This window comes from Tarenaya hassleriana, unplaced genomic scaffold, assembly GCF_000463585.1.
Source record: "Tarenaya hassleriana unplaced genomic scaffold, ASM46358v1 Cleome14, whole genome shotgun sequence".
NCBI classification, from domain to species: Eukaryota; Viridiplantae; Streptophyta; class Magnoliopsida; order Brassicales; family Cleomaceae; genus Tarenaya; species Tarenaya hassleriana.
In genome coordinates, this window is record NW_010964598.1 from 1,341,157 (window position 1) to 1,367,467 (window position 26,311).

Sequence of the window (26,311 nt, forward strand, 5' to 3'; positions counted from 1 at the left end):
CGGCATTCTTGCACTGGATTGACCGGAAAAGACAAGGCAATGTGTCAACTTGAGCATGCCCATTCCACCGTCTCCAAAGGGAAGCTGAAATTCTTATAGAGTGGCAGTGAAAAAGCCTTGAACATTCTTGTCCCACCATTCTTTCTCTCATATCTATACAATGTCTGTGTTTTGCATATGACGAAATCATACACAGGACAGGAGGAGTGTGTTCAATACTTAAAGTGTCTTGTTTCTTGTCAATTTTTGCTGTCGGAGAGTGTCAAGAACTGGTGGTCTTCCTAGTTTTGCCTTTTTGCCACCTCTTCATGTACCATCAACCATGTAGAAGAACTCTGTCTGCACGCAGTGTTTATACAGATTTCAAGATTTGTTACTGATTCCCATATTAATATACATACCAATTTTAAAATTAAAAAAAAAATCATACTTTTTTTTTCCCAATTTTCAGTTGAAATTATAAAGGTCGCAATGACTTCCAAAATATTGTATTGTACCGTAGGGGACATTTCGGTTCGGTTTTTTAGAACCAAACCTAGCCAAACTGAAAAATACGGTATTTTTCTCGATCCAAACCGTTTTAAATTTTCAAATGGTATTATTTTTAGCAAACCGAACTTTTTGAAACCGAACCGAACCGAATTTTAAAAAACCCAAAAAAATAAATTTTTTTTTTTAAAAAATCTATCTTTTTTTTAATTAAAAACTGGAATCGAACCGAACCAAACATAATATAAAAACTGTTTGGTATCTATTTTTGTAAAACCGAAAAAACTGAACCGATACATTCTCATCCCGAACCCAAAGCGAATTCCGAAACTTCCACGTGGTACCGTAGTTGATCTGGTTTTTGTAAAAATGTGTACTTTACTGAGATTTTTTGTAAAATTTATGATTTTAATTAGTAATTAAAATCATATATATATATACACACAAAAGTTTTAAAATACATATAATTGATAACGAATTCGTATAATGCCATTCCTTCCTCCGATATCTTTCGCTGGCGTTCCTCCCGCTTTCCTTCCTCGGTTTCTTGATTCGACTGGGGTATTATAATTTCACACGTCCTTTGAATGCTTCAAGAGTCAGCATTTCCCAAAGAAGCCATCTAATGAGAGGAGGAACAGCCCAACATGTCCAGCACTCTATATATAATAAGACCGCACAAAAAGTGCAACCATACCAAAACACGCTTTCGTTGTTTGTTTCTTCTCTCGTCCCGCGGAATCTGTAATTCTTTTTCGGTTATGTGACGAATACCGCGTACTCCGCCAATCGACATCGCTCGCGGGCCGTAACCCGACGAAGGAAAGATTGTATAGATTCGGAAAAGCGGAGGAGAATTCCGGCGAGATTTTCCGGTGTCGGAACCGGGATTAGCTGTTCTTCCTCAGATCCTTATCTGGTCGTCGTGAGCTCTTCTGTTTCACTGGTTCGTTTCTTCTTCTCTTCTTTTGCCTGTTTCGATCTGTGAAGGTGTTTCCATGACAGGGTTTGGATCTCATCGCCATTGATTTGTCGATTTCGGTCGAGCTTTTGAATTTCTTCGCGGATTTTCCGCCCCATGTCCATCGGAAATTGTTTTGGGAAATGGAAACATTATTCCGATGATTAGAGATTTGGGTTTTTAGCTCCGCTCTCTCTTCCGGTAGATGGTGCTCAGCTTTTCAGCATTATCGCAGAAAAATCTGTCCTTTTTTACATCGGCAAATTTCGTAGGGATTAGATCAAAGCGCCATCTTTAATCGGGCATTTTCATCTTTGGATTTCTCGTATGGTTGTTTCATGATGAAACAGCTCGAAATTTACCTCCAACCCCTTTGGATCTCTCGTCAAGACCCCTCCTTTCTCGCAGGGGCTTTGGTTTTTTCTGCTATGAATCCCAAACTCAATGTGCGATTTGCAGTCGCCATCACTGGTACAGGAGCCATGGTTCTTGACGCGGTCGTGTCTTCGCCTGTGAGAAAGCCTCAGTCTCTGAAGAAACAGTGGGATGAGTTGGGAAGCTGTTCCACGGTCGTCCAGAGGCATCGGTTCCTCTTGACGGCTCTGGCTCTTCTGGCATTCCTCTGCACCGTTTATCTCTATTTCGCCGTCACCTTAGGCTCGATGCACTCGTGTGCCGGTCTCTCTGGTAAAGACAAGGCAATGTGCCAGCTTGAACGTGCCCACACCACCATCACCAAAGGAAAGCTGAAATTTTTGTAGATTTCTGAAGCTTTTTTTTTTATATAGGGTTTCAGCCAAAGCTGAAAAGCATTGTTCTTTGAACGGCCATTCTTTTTCCTTCTCTCTCTCTGCACAAATTTGTGTGTATTGCGTGATGAAATGATATACAACAATGTTTCAATACAGCAGAGGGAGCCCATTCCAGATTCATTTGTGTGTATTGCATACGAAACATTATGAGTTTGAACAACATGAATTCTCTGATGGGTGATGATGAACATTGAACAATCGGATCTTCTGCTCTTTACATGCCAGTCCACTGCAGATGTGCAGTGTCTTGGGCCTCTCTCCATCGCCATGTTTGAGGTGAAGCCAGGAGCTCAGCAAGGGCTGAGGCTGCAGCACTAATGCTAACTCTCCAAGAATCGTCTATGCTGATTTCCATGGCTTCATCTTCTTCTACGAGCAAAGCTTCTCTCGTGGCAGGTCTCTTCTTTCCTTTTAGGCTTAGACACCTCTTCGCAAGCTCTGCAACCGCAGCCTTCACTTACAATCCCCACAGCGCAGTGAATAAAGTCCGCAGACCAAAGTGCCTGCACAAGAAGGACATAAAAGTTCAAGAATGCATAGCGTTTTTTTCTACATTACCAAAAGAGATGCTGGCCTAAAATGGGGTCCCCCCCCTCTGGGAATGTAGTTTTGATCCGAACTTTGTATAGAACCGGATAAACCGTTTCCGAATCGGACTGTACAAATATCGAAACAAACGAATCAAAATCCGAATTATTCACCAAATAATATGTAATATAATGGTTTGACACTTATTTCGTATTCATATAATGATGTCGTTACGAACCGAATGGACACTAAAATCGAACCAAACATTCAGCTCTAGTTATAATGTCACATTTTTTATGTCATCACCGAAGGTTTCACAGTTTTATGAAGTGAAAACTTTTCGTTGGCTTACGTGAAACCAATGGTAAGGTGTTCTTGGCTTCACGCCTGAAGGATCCCTAAAGATTTGATACAAGTATTCCCATTGTTTTGATCAAAAAATGTTAAATTTCTTTTTAAGTTTTATAATTTTTTAAATAAAAATGTTAAATATCCCTGTATTTAAAATATTAAAATTGTTTTGCCTTTTTTCATAAATTATTTTAGGCCTGCTACTGATCAAACTATTACTTACCTTTGGATCCGACTGGAATGTAATGGTTTACTCCATAGCAACCACCCGAGCAAAATCAACTCGAAATAGTAATTATATTCGCAAAGGCAACTGTTTAAATAGCTTTGAATAGCTAGCTATCCGCAAATATCGTTTCCGTGGAATTTGCACTCGAGGGCAATTTAAACCCTGTCATGAGATCATCTCTTTACCACTTCGCATAGTGTGAATGTACAAGATTTAAAGGTATCAATTCATAATTGGAAACACTAATCTTATGGACTATTAAAAAAGAATCATCTGGAATGGAAAAATTCACTACTTCCCTCTTCACCTTGGACTAGAAAAAATTCATATCAACCAAGCCAAGCATCGTTAACTTTTTATGTTACCATCTGACGTCATTATTATATATCAAATAACATTGTATGAGTTTCGTTTGATATCATTATTAATTATTAAAAGATCCACCAATGACATCTTATCTTGTGCTCATAAAATATTCTTTTTTTTTTTCTATCCTCTCCTCTTTCTGTGTGCGTGTCTCTACCCCGGAGCCCCCGATTTACAAGATTAGAGGCTTGGGGTGGGCCCCTTTCTTCCTCCGCAGCCTCCCCCTTTGACCATGCACGGCGGAAAGCTGAGTTGGATTAACAGTGAAACCTCTGTCCGTATCTGGAAATTAATTTCAATCAACAAACGAAGTTTCGAAGATGCCGACATCTGTGGGGTCGGAGCTCAGTCGAAGTAGACGGAGGCCTCCGCTTCCCGTCCTTACAAAAAGCTCTCCGCCTTCCGGAAGAAATCAGACTTAGACGTGGCACCCAAAAAAAAAAAAAAACATGAACAGGAGCGAGAATCACTCGATCTGGACGCTTCTTCTTCTCCTCCCTCTGCTAATCCTCCCGCAGATCTTTCATTCTTCAGCAGCAGAAGAAGAAAACACGGATCAGTATCTCACCATCTCGAGCTCTTGCCAAAGCCGCTGTGGAGATATCACCATTCCGTATCCCTTTGGCATCGGAAAAGGATGTTACCTCAACAAGTGGTTTGAGATTACGTGCAACAAAAGCACCTCGGGGGGGCTTGTCCCGTTCCTTCCCGGTATCAACAAGCAAGTTGTGAATATACCAAATTACGTGCGACTCGCATCCAGTGATTTGACGGTTTCCATCACGAGTCCGATCGCATCGTCGGGGTGTTCGGGCCGAGAGGATGTTGGATCTCTTTTGAACTTGACAGGCAGTCCTTTCTTTGTGGGCTACGGTAATAAACTCGTGGCAATGGGTTGCGACATCAAAGCGTTTATGACGGACGTGGAGCCAAGAATCATTGGATGCCAGTCTACTTGTGACCGTGGAAGTAAGAATCGCGGTTACGGATATTGCGAGGCAGCAGCTCCATCAGGTGGATCTCTACAAGTGATTGGTGTTAGAACAGAGAACATGGACGGAACCAACTCTACAGGGGAAGGGTGCAGAGTTGCCTTCTTGACAGACCGGACATATTCCTCGTCAGCTGTAAGAGAACCACGTGCGTTTCTTGCTAATGGATCTTCTTCTTCTTCGTTACGGCTTTACTGGTACATTCCGTTCATGGATCTTTCCGCCCCCTCGAACTGTCTGAATTCAACACGCGGCTACATTACAACAAGCGAAACCCGAGAAAACTGTCACTGCAGATATGCACATCTTTCCGGCATCAGCTACGCAAGCTGTGGTTGCATAAGCGGTTACAGGGGGAACCCATACCTTCCCGGAGGATGCAGAGGCAAGTGCTTCCTTCTTATTTTTATCCCCACATTTTCAACCTAAAGTCCCATATAAATACATCGATTATCCATATCTCATCCTTTTATTTGTCTCTTTGTGAGTAGATATTGATGAATGTTCCAAAAAACCTTCCCCATGTGGAGATGGCTCTACTTGTGTGAATACTCGCGGAAGTTACAAATGTGTGCAGAAAAAGATATCGCCAGCTATTGTAGGCGAGTTATTGAACTGAACTCTGACCATTTGTATGTCTGAATCAACACACTTGTATACCCTTACTTGTTAGTTGACTGTCAAACTTTTGTTCGTTGTGGGGGTGCAGGGATTAGTTCGGGCTTCGGGTTGTTGCTCTTGGTGGCTGGAATGTATTGGCTGTACAAATTCATTAAGAAGAGGAAGGAGATAAGCCGCAAGAAGAAGTTCTTCGAGCGCAATGGAGGGTTGTTGTTGCAGCAACAACTGACTTCGACGATGGAAGGAAACGTCGAGAAGACGAAAATATTCAGCTCTAAAGAGTTGGAGAAGGCAACCGAAAACTTCAGCAAAGACAGGGTGCTGGGACAGGGCGGCCAAGGCACTGTCTACAAGGGAATGCTTCTCGATGGCAGAATCATTGCAGTCAAGAAATCCAAAGCCGTGGACAAAGACAAACTCGAAGAGTTCATCAACGAGGTCGTCATTCTCTCCCAGATTAACCATAGGAACATCGTCAAACTCTTGGGATGTTGTCTTGAGACGGATGTTCCTCTCCTGGTTTACGAGTTTATTTCCAATGGGAACCTTTTTGAGCATCTTCACGATGGATCTGACGATTACACGATGACTTGGGAGGAGAGATTACGTATCACCGTTGAGATTGCTGGAGCTCTTTCTTACTTGCACTCTGCCGCGTCTTGTCCTATTTTTCATAGAGACATCAAATCCTCAAACATATTGTTGGATGAGAAATACCGATCGAAAGTTTCTGATTTCGGCACTTCGAGATCCGTTACCATAGATCAAACCCATGTGACAACACTGGTCGCAGGTACTTTTGGATATCTTGATCCCGAGTACTTCCAGTCGAGCCATTTTACAGACAAAAGCGACGTTTATAGTTTCGGAGTCGTGCTTGCGGAGCTCATAACTGGTGAAAAGGCAGTTTCCGATGTGAGGTCCGAAGAGAACAGGGGATTGGCAGCTCATTTCATTGAAGCCATGAAAGAGAAGAGACTCGATGATATGGTCGATGGCCGAATCAAAGAGCATTCTAAGCTCGAACAAGTAATGGCGGTTGCAAAGCTTGCGAGGAAGTGTCTAAACCTGAAAGGGAAGAAACGACCGAGCATGAGGGAAGTTTCAATGGGACTGGAGAGGATCCGATCTTCATCTCCCGGAGATCCATTTCTCGTCGATAACGTTGAGGAAGACGAAGAGGACGAAGCCGTGAAAGTTGACATTGGAGATTCTTGGAACGTTGTCTTCAGTGCTCCATCCGCTGAATTCGTCGCTGCATCTTCTTCATTGACTGATGTTGAACCGCTGTTTCCTCATAAAACACAGTGATCGCCACCTCTCCTCAACCAGCATCACCGCTGCATTATCTTAAGCGTTGGTAAGCTCTGTGTCTGCATATGTATGCTCCGTTTCATTACACAAACCCAAGAAATTTCGAAACTTTAGGGGACAAAGCTAAGCCTGAAGCCATCAAGAATCATTTATGGAAATGTTGTTTACGAGATTCAGCAAAAGCTCTCCCGGAAGAGCTTTATGGACTTGCAAAACTCGGTTATTGGGGGCACAACTTACTTGGCAAGCACTCGTCTACATAGTATGGCTTGAGAGGAACTCGCGACTACATACCGGGCGCTTCAAGGATCTGTTCAGCACTGGCAGAAATCAACCACCACTTCCGAAACAAGATGGCGGCCATTCGGTACTCTCATCCACAAATGGCTAGCTCATTACTTCACATCTGGTTTTCCACACCTTGATTACAACATAGCTTCTTCGCATAATGTTTGATATAATATTGAATTTTTGTAAGCCTTCCAGGTTACCGTTCTTACTAAATTCTGTAGGAGAATTGAACTCTTGTGTAACATTCAATTTTTATTAAGAAAAATATATATTTTCTTAAGACATTTTTTGGATTTTTTTAAAATTCGTTCCGATTCGATTCGATTATTTAGAAACGTTATCATTCAATTTTTTGAACGATTCGATTTGAAAACGATATCGATTTTTTTGGTTCGGTTCGAAAACGGTATCGCTTTTTTGGTTGGGTTCGAAAACGATACTGATTTTTTTGGTTCGTTTCGAAAACGGTACCGAGTTTTTCGGTCATTTCGAAATGGTACCAAGTTTTTCGTTTCGTTTTGGAAACGATACCCAAACATATGGATTCGGTGTCATATATTTACGTGTATATAGATATACATATATTACTATTTAGATATTTATATATAATGGTTTTAGTTATATATAGTAATGAGTTTAATGAGCATGATCATGATATAGTGGGGTTAATGGGTTTAATGGTTTAACCATTTAGTTCATGGGTTTAATAGGGTTAAAACCCGTTTAACCCATTTGAAAAAGTTACTTAAATGGGTTAATCCATTTGGATCAATAATCAAACCCATATTGACATCCCTAATTATCACCAAAACAAAAGCAACACATAGAAGAAGAGTAAGGAATGTGAGAAGAAGATTTCTTTTTCAAGAAGAAATCTGGTTCTTTTAGAGTGTTTTCTGGGTATTTTTTGGGTATCCAAAAAATTTGTTTCGATGAGTTTTTTTAATACATTTGGTATATTCTTCTTCTTAGCGTTACGACAGAAATCGTGTTTGATTGGATATTTTGAAAACTAAGAGAGTGTATTGTATTTCCAAATTTGTTCACCGATATTGTGAAATTTGTATTCTTTCTCGTTGTGTACTAGACAATTTGCCGAACCACGTTAAATTCTGGTGTCTCTTATTTTCTCTTGTTTGATTTTATCCTACCGCATTTGACACCCGATACGCTTCCACAGAACAATTGGTATCAGAGTCGCAATATCTTTTTGCTAAGGCACTAGTCATTTTGAAAAAAAAAAAAAGGTGATTTGGAATTGTGGTCTAGGAAATCACCGAAACACCAGCGATAGCGGTGGTTCCATCAGTTGGCTCATCAACGTCGACCGCGAGGCCCTCGATATCATTGGGAAAGATGGTGGTGATGAATGCAAAAATCGTGGTAGAAAAATTTAACGGATCCAATAACTTCAGCTTGTAGTAAGGCTACAAGCGAGATGATAAATGTGTTTTATCACCAAGAGCTTCTCGTTGCTCTTGATTCGCAGATACGACACACCTTAAAAACACTGTACAATGTGTGCGTAGTAATTTATTCGTGTTTAACAAAAGAAACTGAAACTCCCATTCATGAAGAAGATCTCTGCAAATAACTATTTTTAATCATTACAAATGACTCGGGATGGAGCTGTTTTTTGTTGATGAGCCATTTATAAACAGGGATGACAGTGCAATGAGTATCAAAGCACAAGCTGCTAAGATGTAATGGAAATATCCTTGTCTCATTCATATGATAACGTCAGACACACGTTAAGAGCCCACCAAAGACTCTCTTTCGCAGCAGACCTATAAAGTCTTGGTCTTTGTAGAAAGATAATTTGAGCAATAAATGACACCCATCCGTCTTTCGAGAAATAAATTCGCAGCGCCAAAAGCCTTTGGCAGCAGAACGAACAAAGATCAATACTTTTCAAAGTGCAGACAAGATGGGTTGGATCAACAGTGAAATATCTGTCGATTTCAGGAATTTTGTTCCAACCAACGAGTTTAAGCTTCGAAGATGGAGGAGACATTCCTCTCCTTACAAAAGCTCTCTCTCTGCCTTTTGGAAATGGGACAGAATCATGAACATGAGAGAGAATCACTCAATCTGGACCCTTCTTCTCCTTCTGCTAATCCCGCAGATCTTTCATTATTCAGCAGTAGCATTAGAAAATACGGATCAAGATCTCGTCATCTCGAGCTCTTGCCAAAGCCGCTGTGGGGATATCGCCATTCCATATCCCTTTGGGATCGGAAAAGGATGTTACCTCAACAAGTGGTACGAAATTACGTGCAGCAAAAGCACCTCCGGGGGGCTTGTCCTGTTCCTTCCCCGTATCAACCAGCAAGTTTTCAATATTACTCTCCCTTTTAATTTACGTGGGACACTTACCATCGGGAGTCCGATATCATCATCGGGGTGTTCCAGCAAAGAAGATTCGGGATCTCTTTTGAACGTGACAGGCAGTCCTTTCTCTGTGTCCAAGGTTAATATCCTCGTAGCAAGCGGATGCAACAACAAAGCGTTTATGACGAACGTGGAGCCAAGCATCATTGGATGCGAGTCTACGTGTGATCATGGGAGGCAGAGACGCCGTCGGGGCAAGGATTTATGCGACGGTTACGGATGTTGCCAGGCGGCAACACCATCAGATCGGTCTCTACAAGTGATTGGTGTTAGAACAGAGAACATGGACGGAACTAACTCTACAGGAGGAGGGTGCAGAGTTGCCTTCTTGACATGCGAGGGATACTACGCATCAGCTGTAAGAGAACCGCGTGCGTTTCTTGCTAATGGATCTTCTTCGTTACTGCTTGAGTGGTTCATTTCGACCGTGGATCTTCCTCTTGATGTCTCCTTGATTTGTCTGAATTCAACAATCGACAACGGCTTCGGCCAACCCCGAGGAAACTGCGAATGCAATTATGAATATATTTCCGGCGTCAGCTACCCAAGCTGTGTGTGCATGTACGGTTACAGGGGGAACCCATACCTTCCCGGAGGATGCAGAGGCAAGTGCTTCTTTTTTTATCCCCAACATTTTCACCCATAAGAATATATCGATTATCCATAACATGCAACAACAACAAGAATTCAATTTGATAATTAAATACACAAATTATGTTAAAATTTTCATATCTATGTTCTTTCCCCTAAATATGTTTTTTTAAAGGCTGATGTGGCAAAAATTGGAGATGTGGTGTTTCTTATATTTTTGTGGAATTGTTTTTCTATTTTCAAATCATGTCTAATCCTTGTATCGGTTTTTCTGTGTAGATATTGATGAATGCTCCGAAAAGCCCTATTATTGTGGGGAACACACTACTTGTGTGAATACTCGCGGAGATTACAAATGTGTGCCGAAAAAGACTTTGCCAACTATCATAGGTAAGCTATTTGTATCATTTATGTCTGAATCGAAACACTTACGTATCCTTACTTGTTAGTTGACTGTCAAACTTTTGTTGTGGGCTGTAGGTGTTAGTTCGGGTTTCGGGTTGTTGTTCTTGGTGGCTGGAATGTATTGGCTGTATAAATTCATCAAGAAGAGGAAGGAGATACACCGCAAGAAGAAGTTCTTCAAGCGCAATGGAGGGTTGTTGTTGCAGCAACAATTGAATTCGACTGAAGGAAATGTCGAGAAGACGAAAATATTCACCTCTAAAGAGTTGGAGAAAGCAACCGAAAACTTCAGCACAGACAGAGTGCTGGGACAGGGCGGCCAAGGCACTGTCTACAAGGGAATGCTTCTCGACGGCAGAATCGTTGCCGTCAAGAAATCCAAAGCCGTGGACGAAGACAAACTCGAAGAGTTCATCAACGAGGTCGTCATTCTCTCCCAGATTAACCATCGGAACATCGTCAAACTCCTGGGATGTTGCCTCGAGACAGATGTGCCTCTCTTGGTTTACGAGTTTATTACCAACGGAAACCTTTTCGAGCATCTTCACGATGGATCCGACAATTACACGATGACCTGGGAGGAGCGATTACGTATCGCCGTTGAGATCGCTGGAGCTGTTTCCTACTTGCACTCCGCTGCGTCTTGTCCAGTTTATCACAGAGACATCAAGTCATCGAACATATTGTTGGATGAGAAATATCGAGCCAAGGTGTCTGATTTTGGCACTTCGAGATCCGTAACCATAGATCATACCCATCTGACAACTGTGGTTTCAGGCACCGTCGGATACGTGGATCCCGAGTACTTCCAGTCAAGCCAATTTACCGACAAGAGCGATGTTTACAGCTTCGGAGTCGTGCTTGTGGAGCTTATAACCGGTGAAAAGCCAGTTTCCCTACTGCGATTTCAAGAAAACCGGATCTTGGCAACGCAATTCATCGCCATAATGAAACAGAACAACCTCTCTGACATGATCGATGCTCGAATAAAAGATGACTGCAAGGTGGAACAAGTGATGGCGGTGGCAAACCTGGCAAAGAGGTGTCTGAACCTGAAGGGGAATAAGCGGCCAAACATGAGGGAAGTTTCGGTGGAACTGGAGAGGATTCGTTCCTCAAATGGGGATCCAATTCAAGTCCATACGGAAAACGAAGAAGAAGAGGAAGCTGTGGAAGTTGACATAGCAGAATCCTGGGGCATTGCTGTTAGTGCTCCGGTTTCGGACATATTCCATACATCTTCCTCTTCGTTGGACGTCGACCCGTTGTTTCCTCGTCAAACATGGTGACCCCACTTGGTCAACGGTACTACTACACATCATTCCACGTAAGTTTCCCGTTTATCTGTACTCTGTGATAGAAAAAGGACTCTTTTTGCTTGTGTTTGTGCAATAAGATGTACCGTAAAAAGTATGCTTCTTACTTCTGTTGTGAACAACACTGCTCGTTGTCATCGGTCCACGTCTTCTTATTACCATATATGTATGAATAAAAACATCCAATTGGCAACTAAGCTTTCTGAAGCACTGAAATTACTGAATGATATTTCCTTTTGGCTAAATTCCTGAATAATATTCAAAGAACGTGGCCTTGTTCTTGGATATTAAACATAAAAGGTGGAGTGTTGGGTTGTAAAGGAGGGATTTTAAATCTTAGCTTGAGTACCCATAGAGTCTAAATGCATTTACCTTTCCGAAAAGGTAGAGAAAAGGAGTATTTAAACATTTCAACAACAAAAATTCCGAACCGTGTTAGGTGGTAAAGGGAACACGAGAGTCTTTGGTGGCCTTTTAATAATGTTTTTTTTTATAATCCGAAAGTTCACCGGGCCATTGGCGCAACTACATCTCCCGGTCTTATTTCATATATAATAACGATACTCTCTTTCCTCTTCGGTGCTAAGGATCTTCCATCCCAAAAGAGACAGCTTACTATCTCTATTTCTTCGCTCACCTTCAAAAACATTAGAGAGTCAAAAACGTTATCGACAAAACATGAGCAGACAGAGCTACTACTTCATATTCATCGCCTTGTTCAGTGTTGTTATCAATGGCTCGGTATCAGCAAAAACAACTCCATCCCGAGCTCTGGGTATCATGGCTCGTAGTTCTTGCAGAAGAAAATGCGGAGGAATAACATTTGAGTACCCCTTTGGAATCGGCTCGAAGGGTTGCTATCTCAACGAGTGGTATGAAGTCGTTTGCAATAAATCGTCGTCTGTCAAGGAGGTTTCGTTTCTTCCCAAGATCAAGAGAGAAGTGGTGAACTTTTCAATCTCAGGTGACTCCGGCATTACATACGGCTTAGTTCATGTCAAAAGTCCAGTGATTTCCTCCGGTTGTTCGGAAGATCAGGGACCCAAATCGCCTTTGGACGTGACCAACAGCCCCTTTTTCATCAGCGACACGAACCACCTCGTAGCCGTTTGTTGCAACACAAAGGCGATGATCACCGGCATCAAGTCACAGGTTGCAGGGTGCGAGTCTACTTGCGACGAAGAAGACCGAGGAAGAAACGAAATCTGCAGTGGTTACAGATGCTGTCAAGCAAGGTTACCCATCGATCTTCCACAGGTAATCGACGTAACGATGGAGAGCGGAGGAGGAGGAGGAGGAGTGTGCAGAGTTGCGTTCTTGACGAACGATACGTACTCGTCGTCCAATATCACGGAGCCCGAAGCGATTCATGTGAATGGGTATTCGGTGGTGGAGTTGGGATGGTACTTTGACACGTCGGACCCGAGAGATGCATGTTAGGGTTTTTACCATGAATCACGATTCGATAAATGAGAACCCCTTACTTGTGTGAGCAGGTTAGGATGACAATAACTAGTAAAAATGGAAATTTAAACGAGACAACCGATTTAACGTGGAAAACCTCCTCGGTGTGAGGAGTAAAAACCACGGGACCGTAGTCCACCCAAAAATCCACTATAATCTCAAATTTCTGGGTTACAACGTCTTCGGTCTCCAATAAACAAGAGATACACCCGAGACTTCCGAATATTAACCAATATTCAATCTCAATAAACCCGAAAGAACCAGCTGTAACTTAGGCAGCAAGCTAACCCCGTAACTTCTGATTCCGGCAACCAAATACCAACTTCTCCATAGTCAAAAGGTCAGAGGGTATAGAATAAGCATACCAAATTTCAGCTCAAACGGAGAGGAGATGGGCATCCGAATCTACAACTTACTCGGACATGTGCTGCTGAAGCTCCAATGACGAACAGCTTCGGTAGAAACTCCGTTTCTCCAATTCTGACCGTTGGAATCAAAATTCCACCGGACAAAACCTAGAACAATGAGTGTAGAAGCTCTCCTCCAAATTCCAGATCGATCGGATAAGGAATGACCATCTGATCGAGGCTTTGATCACAGCTGCACCAAACTGTTTTCTCTCCCTCTTTTCTCTCACTCTCTCTTTTCTTCTTTCTGCTCTCTTGCTTGGATTACGCTCTGTATGTGTTGATCTTCCCTGACGTTTGAACTCTTTAATTATAGAAAAGAAAAGGGTCCAAAGCAATGATGAAAGAAAACATCATCATGGTGTTTCACGTAAAACATTTTATCCATGTTTCACACAAGGTGAAAAACGCCTCATGCACATGGGAGGAAGACCCCACAATGCAGATCCCCTGGGCTGTGTAAACATGACGGAAACCGGATGGGCTGGCTCTTCCAACAGCTGCGTTTGCAACTACGGCTACAATTTCGAGCTGAGCTATAAACGTTGCTACTGCTATGGCGGCTACAGAGGGAACCCTTACGTATCAGACGGATGCAAGGGTAAATTAGCTTGATCGCATTGGTTTCTTGACGTACGATTACCACCGTTATATCTCAGAGACGATCATTAATTACAGATTCATTGTTTCATAATTAATGCAGACGTAGATGAATGCGAAGAAGACAAAGCACATACCATTTGTGAGCATGGTGTAGAAACCGAAAATCCCGAAATAATATTTCGAATAAAAAAAATAAAAACATGTTTTGAAGTTTTCAAAAGAGAACTTGATATTATTCATCAGTTTTTTTAATCTTTATATAGATACAAATATAATAACTAAACCCTATAAAAATGGAAACACGTAGCCATTATCAACTACCTAAAGAATAGGTCTTCTTGCAACTATTAAAAATAAACACTAAGTCTTCTCCTACTTATTCAAAAGTTTAACCATACCATAACCGAAATTAACCCAAAACAATAAAAAACAAAATGAAACCGGTTTCGGACAAGATTATATCCAACACATGGTACTTGTGTGAATATGCCTGGATATTACACGTGCGAGGCCAAGAACAATAGACCGATGATTTTAGGTAAGTCGCTCGACTTTCTTTGAGGTTCACTCGCACACTGTACACGAGTTTTTCACTCCATAAGGTTTCCAAAGCCAGGGGACGCTGATATCGTACACAAGGCCACTCTCGAGAGTATAAGGTGGCAGAACAAGTGGTAAAGACTTAAACACCACACATCACGCCTTCGAACCTTGGGCAATTCACCAACATGAAAAAAAAAAATTCACTCGCGAATTGGTTCGTCATCGATTTGGTTTTTAGTGAGCCGAATTGGTATTTTTAGCCAATTCGCCAAAGTTCGCGAGTCTGATAAATGAATTCGATAAAACGGGTGTTTTTTTAAATTATATATTTTTATTTATAGTTTATAAAAAACTGATATTTTCCTACATGAATTTAGTATATTTTCATACACGTATTTTTAATTTGACAAAAAACTACACTTGAATTCAAAATTTACCATATATCTATATGAATTGTTAAAATTAACAATAATTACATACATAATCATCATTTTTTGTTAACCGATGCATTAGTTAGGTAATTACTATAACTACCATACATGTCGGTGCGTTAGTTAACAGAATTTGAAAAAATTTAATGAAAATGATGATTATGCATGTAATTATTGTTAATTTTAACAATTCGTATAAATATTTGGAAAATTTTGAATTTAAGTGTAGTTTTTTGTTAAATTAAAAATATGTGTATAAAAAGGTCATATTTGACTAAATTAGTATAGAAAAATGTCATTTTTCCTATAAAAAAAATAATACTTAATTTAATTTTTTATAGATTATATATGTATAATTTCTTTTATATACTATATTTTAATATTTAAATTTTACATTAAAATGTCATATTATTTGGTATTTTCATAACATAAAAAAATATTATATTTATTTTTGTCTCATGAACCCGATTCGTTTATTTCGAACAGCTAGCCGAATGAACCAAGGTTTTTCTAACTCGTTTGAAAACGAACTACCAATTGGGTTCAAAAAATGAGCCGACTATCCAAATGTGTTTACAATTAGAAAAATGATTAATACATTTTTTGACACTTGCGTATCCTGGCACTAGTTTAAGTTTTGGCCTGCTGACGTTATTCATCGCGCTGTGGGGATTGTACAAGTTCGTCAAAAAAACAAAGGGAGATAATGCGAAAGAAGAAGTTCTTCAAGCGCAACGGGGGTTTGCTATTGCAACAACAGCTAACTACAACAGAAACCAACGTCGAGAAGACGAGGTTGTTCGGCTCGGCCGAACTGGAGAAAGCTACCGATAACTTCAGCAAAGACCGAGTGATTGGGCAAGGAGGTCAAGGCACCGTCTACAAGGGAATGCTTGCGGATGGGAGAATCGTGGCCGTGAAAAGGTCCAAAGTTGTGGACGAAGACAAAGTCGAAGAGTTCATCGACGAGGTCGTCATTCTCTCTCAGATTAACCACAGGAACATCGTCAAACTCTTGGGGTGTTGCCTCGAAACCGAAGTTCCTATTTTGGTTTACGAGTTCATTCCCAACGGAGACCTGTCCAAGCATCTCCGTCACCACTCCGATGAGTACATACTGACTTGGGCCGTGCGTCTCCGCGTTGCTCTTGAGATCGGAGGGGCCGTTTCGTACTTACACTCGGCCGCATCGTTCCCCATTTATCACAGAGATATCAAGTCTAACAACATATTGCTGGACGAGAAATATCGGGCCAAGGTTTCTGATTTCGGGACTTCGAGATCGGTGACCATCGATCTATTGAGAAGGTGATTCATTCGCTGACGTCACGCTTATGTAATGTTTATGTAAGCGATTATGTCGTATTTATGTAATGCTTATGTAAGCGATTACATCAGGATGATGTAATGCTTATGTAAGGAGTTGTAGAAGTTTGAATTTGTGTGTGTGTTAGGTGTGATTGAAGAAAATAAGGATATGGTAGGTGTGATTGATGGGTGAGATGTGTGGTTGTGATGAGAGTAGTAGGTTTGGAGTTTTAGTATAAATAGGGGGTGTTGTATGGAGTTTTTCATATCAAGCTTTCCTAAGCATTTCTAAGCATTTCTCTCTAAACACTTCTCTCTCTTTTCCTCTTTGGTTTCTTAACAAAGTTCTAAGCATAAGTGCTAAGAATCTTCAATATTTTCTCGTTTTTCTTTATTTGCACTATGCACTAAAGAAGAGAAGATAAGAAGCTTGTCAATGATAATATAATACAAGCTTCGTAACATGGTATCAGAGCCGACTACGGTTCAAGGAACGACGCTGCACTAATCCAAGCACAAGGAAGAGCACTAGATCGAAGCACAAGACGCACCACGAAGCACAACTTGCACGAAGAGCACTATGGCAGTAAATCTCCAAAACATTCAACCCGTTGCTATTTTTGATGGCCAAAATTATGAGTTATGGGCCACGAGGATGAAGACGACGTTGATGCTGAGAGACTTATGGGACGTTGTCGAAAAAGGCGTTCCGGCACAACCATCGGAGACCACAGAAACTCCGACGAAAAATCAAGAGACGGATCTCACAAAATGGAGAGAGGTCAAAATGAAGGACATGACGGCTCTCCAACTTCTACAAAATTCCATCACGGATTCTGTCTTCCGGAAGGTGATAACGGCCACGACATCAAAGGAGGTGTGGACCAAGCTTCAAGAAGCATATCAAGGTAACGAACGAGCCATACTTGTTCGTTTACAATCTTTACATACTCAATTCGAAAATTTGAGAATGAAAGATGGAGAAAGAATAAGAGCATATACGGATAGAGTGATGGATATCGCAAATCAGATGGAACAATTGGGAGAAGGAAAGAAAAACTTTGAAATCATAAGGAAGATCCTAACAACGATGCCAAAGTCATACGCAACTTTGGCAGCGTTGATGGAGGAGACGAAAGATTTGAGAAACATAAGTGTCACAGATCTGGTTGGATCTTTGATCGCACATGAATCAAAGTTCCTACCGGATGAAGAAGAAAAATCAGAAGGAGCTTTTCCAGCTCGATCAAAGAATCACAAAGGAGGTAACAAAGGTCTCTGGAGGTTTAATCCAAAAGGGAAGAAATGGTGTGGTTATTGCAAGAAAGATAATCACGCCGAGGAGGAGTGCTACTTCAAAAACAAGAAGGGCAAACAAGACCAACAAGTAAGGAGATCGAAGGAATGCTACACATGCGGAAAGCCAGGACACTTGGCTCGAGATTGTAGAAGGAATCAAAATCAACAGGCTCAAGTCACACAAACAGAGGGCATGAATGAACAACTATTTACGGTGCGGGATGAAGCAATGATCGCCCAAGGGGAAGACATGTGGCTAATCGACAGTGGATGCACAAATCACATGTCCAAAGATATTCGATACTTCAAGAAGATAGACCGAGATGTCAAGATCCCTATCCGAGTAGGGAATGGAGCCGTAATCTTGACAGAAGGAAAAGGAGACATCATGGTCAACACGAAGAAAGGTGCAAGAGTTATCAAGGATGTGTTCTATGTTCCGAAGTTGGACAAGAACCTACTCAGCGTTCCTCAAATGCTCCTAAACGGGTACGAACTCAACTTCAAAGAAAGTAGTTGTGTGATTCGTGATCCTATGGGGAGGAAAATTGCTGAAATACAAATGCAGAGGAAGAGCTTTCCAATGCAACTTGTGAGACCAGACGAGTCTTCCTACACAGCTAAAGAAGATTCGATGGGTCAACTGTGGCACCGAAGGCTCGGGCATAGTAGTAACTCATACATGCAAAAGTTACTACAGAAGAATATGGCGAAGGGAATCCCTAACTTTGGCAACTACAATGAGGTGTGTGAAGCTTGCCAATTAGGGAAACAATCAAGACTCGTGTTTCCATCATCCTCATCAAGAGCTCAGAAGAAGTTGGAGCTAGTGCACTCGGATATATGCGGTCCGATGCAAACACCTTCGCTTGATGGAAGTAGGTATTTCCTACTCTTCATCGATGATTATTCGAGAATGACGTGGGTATACTTTCTGAAAAACAAGTCAGAAACATTTGGGGTGTTCAAGAAGTTTAAGGCTATGGTAGAGAACCAAGCTGAAGGAAAAATCAAGACACTCAGATCAGATCGAGGAGGAGAATACACATCGCAAGAGTTTGCCAGATTCTGCGAAAGTCAAGGTATCTCGAGGCAGCTCACGGTGGCATACTCTCCACAACAAAATGGAGTAAGTGAAAGGAAGAACCGAAGTGTTATGGAGATGGCACGAGCAATGCTGAAGGAAGCCGAAATGGAAAACAACTTCTGGGCAGAGGCAGTATACACTGCAGTATACCTGCAAAACAGACTACCTTCGGCGGCATTGGAGAATACAACTCCGATTGAGGCATGGACCGGACATAAACCCTCATTAAGTCACTTGAAAGTGTTTGGGTGTCTGTGTTATGTCCATGTACCTGATGAAAGGCGAACAAAGCTGGAAGACAAAGCGGAGAAAGGCGTACTCATTGGGTACAGTAGCCAAAGCAAAGGCTACAGAGTTTACTTGCCGGAGAAGCAAAGAGTTGCAGTTGCACGAGATGTCAAATTTGATGAAAGTCAAATATGGGATTGGAGCAAAAGCTTAGAGAAAGGAAAAGGTATTGCAATTCCTGCACCAAATTTCTATAAGGATTCGAATGGAGAATCAAGTGGTTCTACATCCACCAACACTGGAGAAGACACTCCAGAAGGGAGTTCATCAGAACCTAGAAACCCGAAGACGAGGTCTATGAAGGAGATACTTGAAGTCGCTCCAAGAGTGTTGGACTATTCTGCAGACATGATGGAAGCATGTTTCATATGTTCTGTAGAACCAACAAGTTTTGAAGAGGCTGAAAATTATCCAGAATGGAGAAAAGCGATGGAAGAAGAAATCAACATGATTGAGAAAAATAACACTTGGGAGTTGGTGGAAAGACCCGAGAAGAAGAAGGCTATCACTGTGAAATGGATCTACAAACTCAAGACTGCTGCAGATGGATCCATACAAAGGCATAAGGCGAGGCTGGTTGCAAGAGGGTTCAGTCAGAAGTACGGTGAGGACTACACAGAGACGTTTGCACCTGTGTCAAGGTACGATACCATCAGACTCATACTTGCGATTGCAGCACAAAAGAAATGGACACTACATCACATGGATGTAAAGTCCGCATTTCTAAATGGTGAACTTGAGGAAGAAGTATTTGTGGAGCAACCTCAAGGATTTGAAGTAGAAGGCAAAGAAGATCACGTACTGAAGCTAAGAAAAGCTTTGTACGGTTTGAAGCAAGCTCCAAGAGCGTGGTACAGTAAGATCGATGGATACTTTCTCAAACAAGGCTTTGAGAGATGTCCATACGAGGCGGCGGTATACATCAAAAGGCTTGGAGATGATATATTGATCATCTCACTATATGTGGATGACATGATCATTACTGGGAGTAATGAGGAGAACATTGGAAGATTCAAAGAAGAAATGATGCATCACTTTGAGATGACAGACCTTGGCAAGATGGAGTATTTCTTGGGGATGGAGATAAAGCAAAGTTCAGATGGAGTTTTCTTATCCCAAGGAAGCTATGCGAAGAAATTACTGGAGAAGTTCAAGATGTCTGACTGTAAACCGGTCAGTACACCACTTGAACCAAACAGTAAGAACATTGATATGGAGGAGGAGAAAGAAGCAGATGCAAAAGAATACCGAAGTATGGTGGGAAGTCTGTTGTACTTAACGGCCACAAGACCGGATCTGATGTACGCTGCGAGTTACCTTTCAAGATTCATGAGCAAACCGGAGATGATACATTTCAAGCAAGCGAAGAGGGTATTGAGGTATGTCAAGGGAACCATTGATCTTAGCTTACACCTCAAACCCGAGAACACTGTACTGTTGCAGGGATACTGTGATAGTGATTGGGCCGGAAGTCAAGATGACATGAAAAGCACAAGTGGTTATGTGTTCAAGATAGGAGGAGCGATATTCTCATGGCAGACACAAAAGCAAGAGGTGATCGCACAATCAACGGCGGAAGCAGAGGACATCTCAGCAGCAGCTGCGGTGAACCAAACCATATGGCTAAGGAAATTTCTTGATAGCTTGGGATGCAAGCAAGAAGGGAGCACACCGATGTTCTGTGACAATAGCTCAGCTATTGCCATTGGAAGAAACCCGGTTCAACATCGGAGGACGAAGCACATCAACATCAAGTATCATGTGGTTAGAGAAGCGGAGCACAATGGAGTCATCAAACTCACATATGTCAAAGGAGAGGAGCAACTGGCGGACATCTTCACAAAGGCACTAGGAGCTTCAAGATTCGAAGAGTTGAAGAAGAAACTGGGGATGACGCGCAAATGAATCAAGGAGGAGTATTGAGAAGGTGATTCATTCGCTGACGTCACGCTTATGTAATGTTTATGTAAGCGATTATGTCGTATTTATGTAATGCTTATGTAAGCGATTACATCAGGATGATGTAATGCTTATGTAAGGAGTTGTAGAAGTTTGAATTTGTGTGTGTGTTAGGTGTGATTGAAGAAAATAAGGATATGGTAGGTGTGATTGATGGGTGAGATGTGTGGTTGTGATGAGAGTAGTAGGTTTGGAGTTTTAGTATAAATAGGGGGTGTTGTATGGAGGTTTTCATATCAAGCTTTCCTAAGCATTTCTCTCTTAACACTTCTCTCTCTTTTCTCTCTTTATTTTCTTACAAAAGTTCTAAGCATAAGTGCTAAGAATCTTCAATATTTTCTCGTTTTTCTTTATTTGCACTATGCACTAAAGAAGAGAAGATAAGAAGCTTGTCAATGATAATATAATACAAGCTTCGTAACACGATCATACCCATTTGACGACGATAGTGTCGGGTACGTTTGGATACATGGATCCAGAGTACTTTCGGTCAAGCCAGTTCACGGACAAAAGCGATGTCTACAGTTTCGGGGTCGTGCTTGCAGAGCTCATAACAGGAGAGAGGCCGGTTTCTTTCATGCCGTCCAACGAAAGCAAATCGCTGGCGACTCATTTCGTCGACGCCATGAAAGAGGACAATCTCTTTGACATAGTGGATGTCCGAATCAAAGAGGAATGCGATCTGGAACAAGTGAAGGCGGTTGCAGAGCTTGCGAAGAGGTGTTTAAGCCTAAAAGGGAAGAAGAGGCCTACCATGAGAGAAGCTTCCCTCGAGCTGGAGAGAATCCGCTCATCTCCTGAGGGAAATGCAGAATTCATCGTTCAAGAAAGCGACGGAGACGAAGAAGATGAGGATGGAGCCACGAAAATCAACGCAGACGGGTCTTGGAGAGTTAACCTTACTGCTCCAGCCTCCGCCTTTTCTACTGGTTCTTCACCAAACATGGTGACCGCAATGGACGTATGATACGGAAAAAAAAAAAACTAAAGATTTTATTACAGCAAAACTAAAGATTTTATTTACATATTTTTGCCGGATAAGTATGAGCAAAAGGAAACCCACAATTCACCGTCCCTAAACCCTAAACCCTTAATCCTATCGATAATCCATAAATAATAAGCGTGTTAGGCTGTAATCGACTAATTAGGCGATAAATCAATCATGAACATAAGAGTCATTGGTGGATCTTTTAATACGTTTGCAAATGTTATCATACGAAATTCATGCAATATTATATCATATGTAATAATGATGTTTCGTTTATATCTTAGTAGGGGTGGGTGCAAGTGGTGCGATCGAAAGGGGCCTCTAAATTTTTTTTTCTTCACAAAAATAATAATTATAACATTAATTTTATATTTTAAATTAATTGAATAAATAACATTTTGATTTGACAAAAAAAATACCAGTGGTTTTAAAATTAGAAATTTTCACCAATATATGGCTATTTATATCTTAAAACTTTTTAATACCAAAGAGTATTCAACTAATATAGTTTCACACGCCTATATCCTAGCAACTTTGGTATGAAAGAGTATTCCAGATATTAAAGTATATAAATAAAATGCTCTTTTCTGATAAATAAATAAAATTTAATTTTCATGTAATATTTATTATGCGTTATCTTTTACTAAAGATGCTTTTGTGACGGTCACTGTGTTTGATGAGGAAACAGCGGTTCAACATCAGTCGACGAAGAAGACGCAGCGACGAATTCAGCGGATGGAGCACTGAAGACAACGTTCCAAGAATCTCCGATGTCAACTCTCACGACTTCGTCCTCTTCGTCTTCCTCGATATTATTGACGAGGAATGGATCTCCGGGAGATGACGATCGAATCCTCTCCAGTCCCATTGAAACTTCCCTCATGCTCGGCCGTTTCTTCCCTTTCAGGTTTAGACACTTCCTCGCAAGCTTTGCAACCGCCATTACTTGCTCGAGCTTAGAATGCTCTTTGATTCGGCCATCGACCATATCGTGGAGTCTGTTCTCTTTCATGGCTTCAATGAAATGAGCTGCCAATCCCCTGTTCTCTTCGGACCTCACTTGGGATACCGGCTTCTCACCGGTTATGAGCTCCGCAAGCACGACTCCGAAGCTATAAACGTCGCTTTTGTCTGTAAAGCGGCTCGACTGGAAGTATTCGGGATCAAGATATCCAAAAGTACCCGCGACCAGCGTTGTCAGATGGGTTTGATCTATGGTAACAGATCTCGAAGTGCCGAAATCAGAAACTTTCGATCGGTATTTCTCATCCAACAATATGTTTGAGGACTTGATGTCTCTATGAAAAACAGGACAAGACGCGGCAGAGTGCAAGTAGGAAAGAGCTCCAGCAATCTCAATGGCAATTCGTAATCGCTCCTCCCAGGTCATCGTGTAATCGTCGGATCCATCGTGAAGATGCTCGAAAAGGTTTCCGTTGGGAATAAACTCGTAAACCAAGAGAGGGACATCTGTCTCGAGGCAACATCCCAAGAGTTTGACGATGTTCCTATGGTTAATCTGGGAGAGAATGACGACCTCGTTGATGAACTCTTCGAGTTTGTCTTCGTCCACGGCTTTGGATTTCTTGACGGCAACGATTCTGCCGTCGAGCAGCATTCCCTTGTAGACAGTGCCTTGGCCGCCCTGTCCCAGCACCCTGTCTCTGCTGAAGTTTTCGGTTGCTTTCTCCAACTCTTTCGAGCTGAATATTTTTGTCTTCTCGACGTTTCCTTCAGTCGCCGAAGTCAGTTGTTGCTGCAACAACAACCCTCCGTTGCGCTTGAAGAACTTCTTCTTGCGGTTTATCCTCTTTCGCCTTTTAACGAATTTGTACAGCCAGCATGTTCCCCCGACTATTACCAAACAAAAACTAAAACTAGCGGCTGCATGATGAAACAAAAATGTGTTGAAGTTATGTTCCAGTTGTGTAGTTCTGAAGGCGAAAAACACCAGATGCAAGTAAAGAGAAAGTTCATCAATGACTTGCCTATTAAAGGTGCGTAAGAGTAAACCTTCTTGTAGCCCCCCGTGCAAGTATATCCTCCGACCGTGTTTACACAACGGGCGTCGATACAGTAACGTCCTTCAAGGCATTCATCAATGTCTGCATAGAAAGATCAATAAAATCCGTACCAAACGATAAATTTTGGATATTATTTGAATTCAACCATAACCAGAGGATGATCTGAGAAGAAACTCGGAAAGAATCAGTTGCCTTTGCACCCTCGGGAAAGGTACGGATTCCCTCTGTAACCTTTGTTGCACCTACAGCTTGCGTAGTTGTTCTTCGATTGATAGTAGCAGCTACAATTTGCCGTGGTTATGGAGCTTTGATCAATGGGTCCATACGAAATCGAGCAATCCGATGGGAGATCCTTCTCATCATCGAGGAGCCATCGCAACTCTAATGTGGTAAATCCATTATGGTGAAACACTTGTGGTTCACTTATGTTCGAAGAGTAATATGTCTGGTCCGTCAAGAAAGCGACTCTGCACCCCTCTGTCGTACCACCGCTGCCGTTCTCTACCCTAACACCGATCACTTGCAGAAGCTGACGTGGTGTCCTTGCCTCACAGCATCTGTAACCGTTGCATCCAGCGCCGTTCACGTCTCGATATCTTCCCAACGCGAGGTTTCTTGCGTCGCAATTCGTCTCGCATCCGACGATGCTTGGCTTGACATTCGTCATCCAGGCTTTGCTGCTGCAACCAACTGTTACGAGCCTATTACCCTCCCCGACAAAGAAAGGGCTGCCTGTAAGATTAATGACTGTTCCCGACAACTCTCCTCCGCTGGAACAACCCGAGGAAGCTATCGGGCTTTTGATGCGAGCCGACAACCCGTACGACGCAACTTGATCATAACTATAACGGTTATGGTCATCAAGAAAGAGAGAAATATTCACAACCTCCTTGTCGATCCCGGGAAGGAACGGGGAAAATTTCCCGGAGGCGGTTTCGTTGCATACAACTTCAAATCACTTGTTCCGATAGCAATCTTCTCCGATCCCGAAAGGGTACGGAATCGGGATATCTCCGCAGCTTCCCGGGCAAGAAGCCGAAATGGCGAGATCTTGATACGGTGTCGCCGCTGCTGAATCACGGATCCGAAGGATTAGCAGAGAGAGTAGCGTCCAGAGAGAGTGGCTCTCTACGTTCATCGTGTCGTGTCTGCTCTCAGAGATTGTTCCATGTGATGCTTTCAGCTGAAAGGAGACGACGTAAAAGGTGTCGGTTTGCTCGTACATGAGCTTCCTCGCCACAAACGTCTCCATCTTGGAAGATTCTTTACTCGGATTACAGAAGCAGACAGGTGGGTGGGTGGGTGATATAAATGACGATACGGCACCACTCGCCTTTGACTATTAAACACCGTAAATAATTTGGCAGAAATTACACTTCTCAACCATTTTAAAATGGGGAGACAAAACATACTTCTCGCTGCGAGTTCAAGCCTTAAGCCTTAAATTAGGAGAGTAAAACGTAATTACAATTACTTTGTTAAGATCGTTGTTACCGATATTAAGATTAGTATGGTTTTCGACCCATAATATCCCGTTAACAAAAAAAAAACTGAAGCTTATAAATCGGTATTGTTGGTGGTTTTGTAATTTAATTATTTGCAGAATACTCCCAAACACCGTATGTATCCATCGATATGGAACATCAAGTGATCAAGAGCATAAAACATACATCAATCCATTACAAAACCTAAGTACTTTACATAGGGAATCTTCAGAAATTGGGAAGTCAGGTGAATTTTTTTTAGTGTTTTTAAATAAATAAAAAATTAGGAAACTTTTTTAATACCGATGATGTCAGAAACTATAAACAATTTTTTTATTTCCTGAAATATTCATCAAATATAGAAAACTAACATTTTGTTATCCACATAATTTTCTCAAACTTGATCAAAATTAGGATTCACACCCTATTTATTAGTCATCACATTTATACTCTATAATAACCAACGTTATAAAATCTAAAAATTTAAATAATCTAATCACCATCAATTTAGAATAATTTATAAATATTCCAACGATAGTTTGGAAAACCTCGTCGATCTTTCCAATCTCCGAGTACAACAATCCAAGCAGAGAAGGTAAAAAACAATTTTTTTTTACAACAAGAACAAGAAGTCCACCCTTTTGTCAGATCTTAGGGCAACCGATTTAGAACAGACCCTAAAGAACATTTCAGAACTGATGGAACAAGATTCAGCGGCTCGATCATTGAGATGCATACCAAAAAAAAAAAAAAAACTTATGCATATCTC

The 26,311-nt window shown here is 41.6% G+C and overlaps 3 protein-coding genes and 2 pseudogenes across 4 annotated transcripts; 4 read left to right on the forward strand and 1 right to left on the reverse strand.

Moving 5' to 3' along the window:
- The first annotated feature begins 997 nt into the window (after positions 1 to 997).
- On the forward strand, positions 998 to 2,422 carry LOC104808163. Of its 2 annotated transcripts, none has more exons than XR_002023972.1 (2): positions 998 to 1,435; positions 1,910 to 2,422. XR_002023972.1 is itself a non-coding variant. In XM_010533758.2 (2 exons), exon 2 carries the CDS (start codon positions 1,879 to 1,881, stop codon positions 2,209 to 2,211), a length of 333 nt encoding a protein of 110 aa, XP_010532060.1. In that variant the 5' UTR covers positions 1,125 to 1,435; positions 1,859 to 1,878; the 3' UTR covers positions 2,212 to 2,422. The 2 variants fall into 2 exon arrangements, 1 of the variants encoding a protein (XP_010532060.1); XM_010533758.2 differs by having other exon boundaries at positions 1,125 to 1,435; positions 1,859 to 2,422.
- Positions 2,423 to 3,775: 1,353 nt separating this feature from the next.
- LOC104808164 (wall-associated receptor kinase-like 22) lies at positions 3,776 to 7,185 on the forward strand. Its single transcript, XM_010533760.1, has 3 exons — positions 3,776 to 5,113; positions 5,220 to 5,330; positions 5,438 to 7,185. Exons 1-3 carry the CDS (start codon positions 4,186 to 4,188, stop codon positions 6,658 to 6,660), a joined length of 2,262 nt encoding a protein of 753 aa, XP_010532062.1. The 5' UTR covers positions 3,776 to 4,185; the 3' UTR covers positions 6,661 to 7,185.
- A 1,659-nt stretch (positions 7,186 to 8,844) lies between these two features.
- On the forward strand, positions 8,845 to 11,878 carry LOC104808165 (wall-associated receptor kinase-like 22). The gene is made up of 3 exons (XM_010533761.2): positions 8,845 to 9,950; positions 10,216 to 10,326; positions 10,417 to 11,878. Exons 1-3 carry the CDS (start codon positions 8,882 to 8,884, stop codon positions 11,628 to 11,630), a joined length of 2,394 nt encoding a protein of 797 aa, XP_010532063.1. The 5' UTR covers positions 8,845 to 8,881; the 3' UTR covers positions 11,631 to 11,878.
- Positions 11,879 to 12,288: 410 nt separating this feature from the next.
- Positions 12,289 to 22,317, forward strand: LOC104808166 (annotated as a pseudogene).
- Positions 22,318 to 22,599: 282 nt separating this feature from the next.
- On the reverse strand, positions 22,600 to 25,510 carry LOC104808167 (annotated as a pseudogene).
- Between the last annotated feature and the right edge of the window lie 801 nt (positions 25,511 to 26,311).

Coding starts and splice junctions, on each gene's coding strand:
- LOC104808165 (XM_010533761.2), top strand. CDS start 8,882: ATGGGTTGGATCAACAGTGAAATATCTGTCGATTTCAGGAATTTTGTT. Junction 9,951..10,215: donor CCTTCCCGGAGGATGCAGAG/GCAAGTGCTTCT, acceptor TTTTCTGTGTAG/ATATTGATGAATGCTCCGAA. Junction 10,327..10,416: donor GACTTTGCCAACTATCATAG/GTAAGCTATTTG, acceptor TGTGGGCTGTAG/GTGTTAGTTCGGGTTTCGGG.
- LOC104808164 (XM_010533760.1), top strand. CDS start 4,186: ATGAACAGGAGCGAGAATCACTCGATCTGGACGCTTCTTCTTCTCCTC. Junction 5,114..5,219: donor CCTTCCCGGAGGATGCAGAG/GCAAGTGCTTCC, acceptor CTTTGTGAGTAG/ATATTGATGAATGTTCCAAA. Junction 5,331..5,437: donor GATATCGCCAGCTATTGTAG/GCGAGTTATTGA, acceptor GTGGGGGTGCAG/GGATTAGTTCGGGCTTCGGG.
- LOC104808163 (XM_010533758.2), top strand. CDS start 1,879: ATGAATCCCAAACTCAATGTGCGATTTGCAGTCGCCATCACTGGTACA.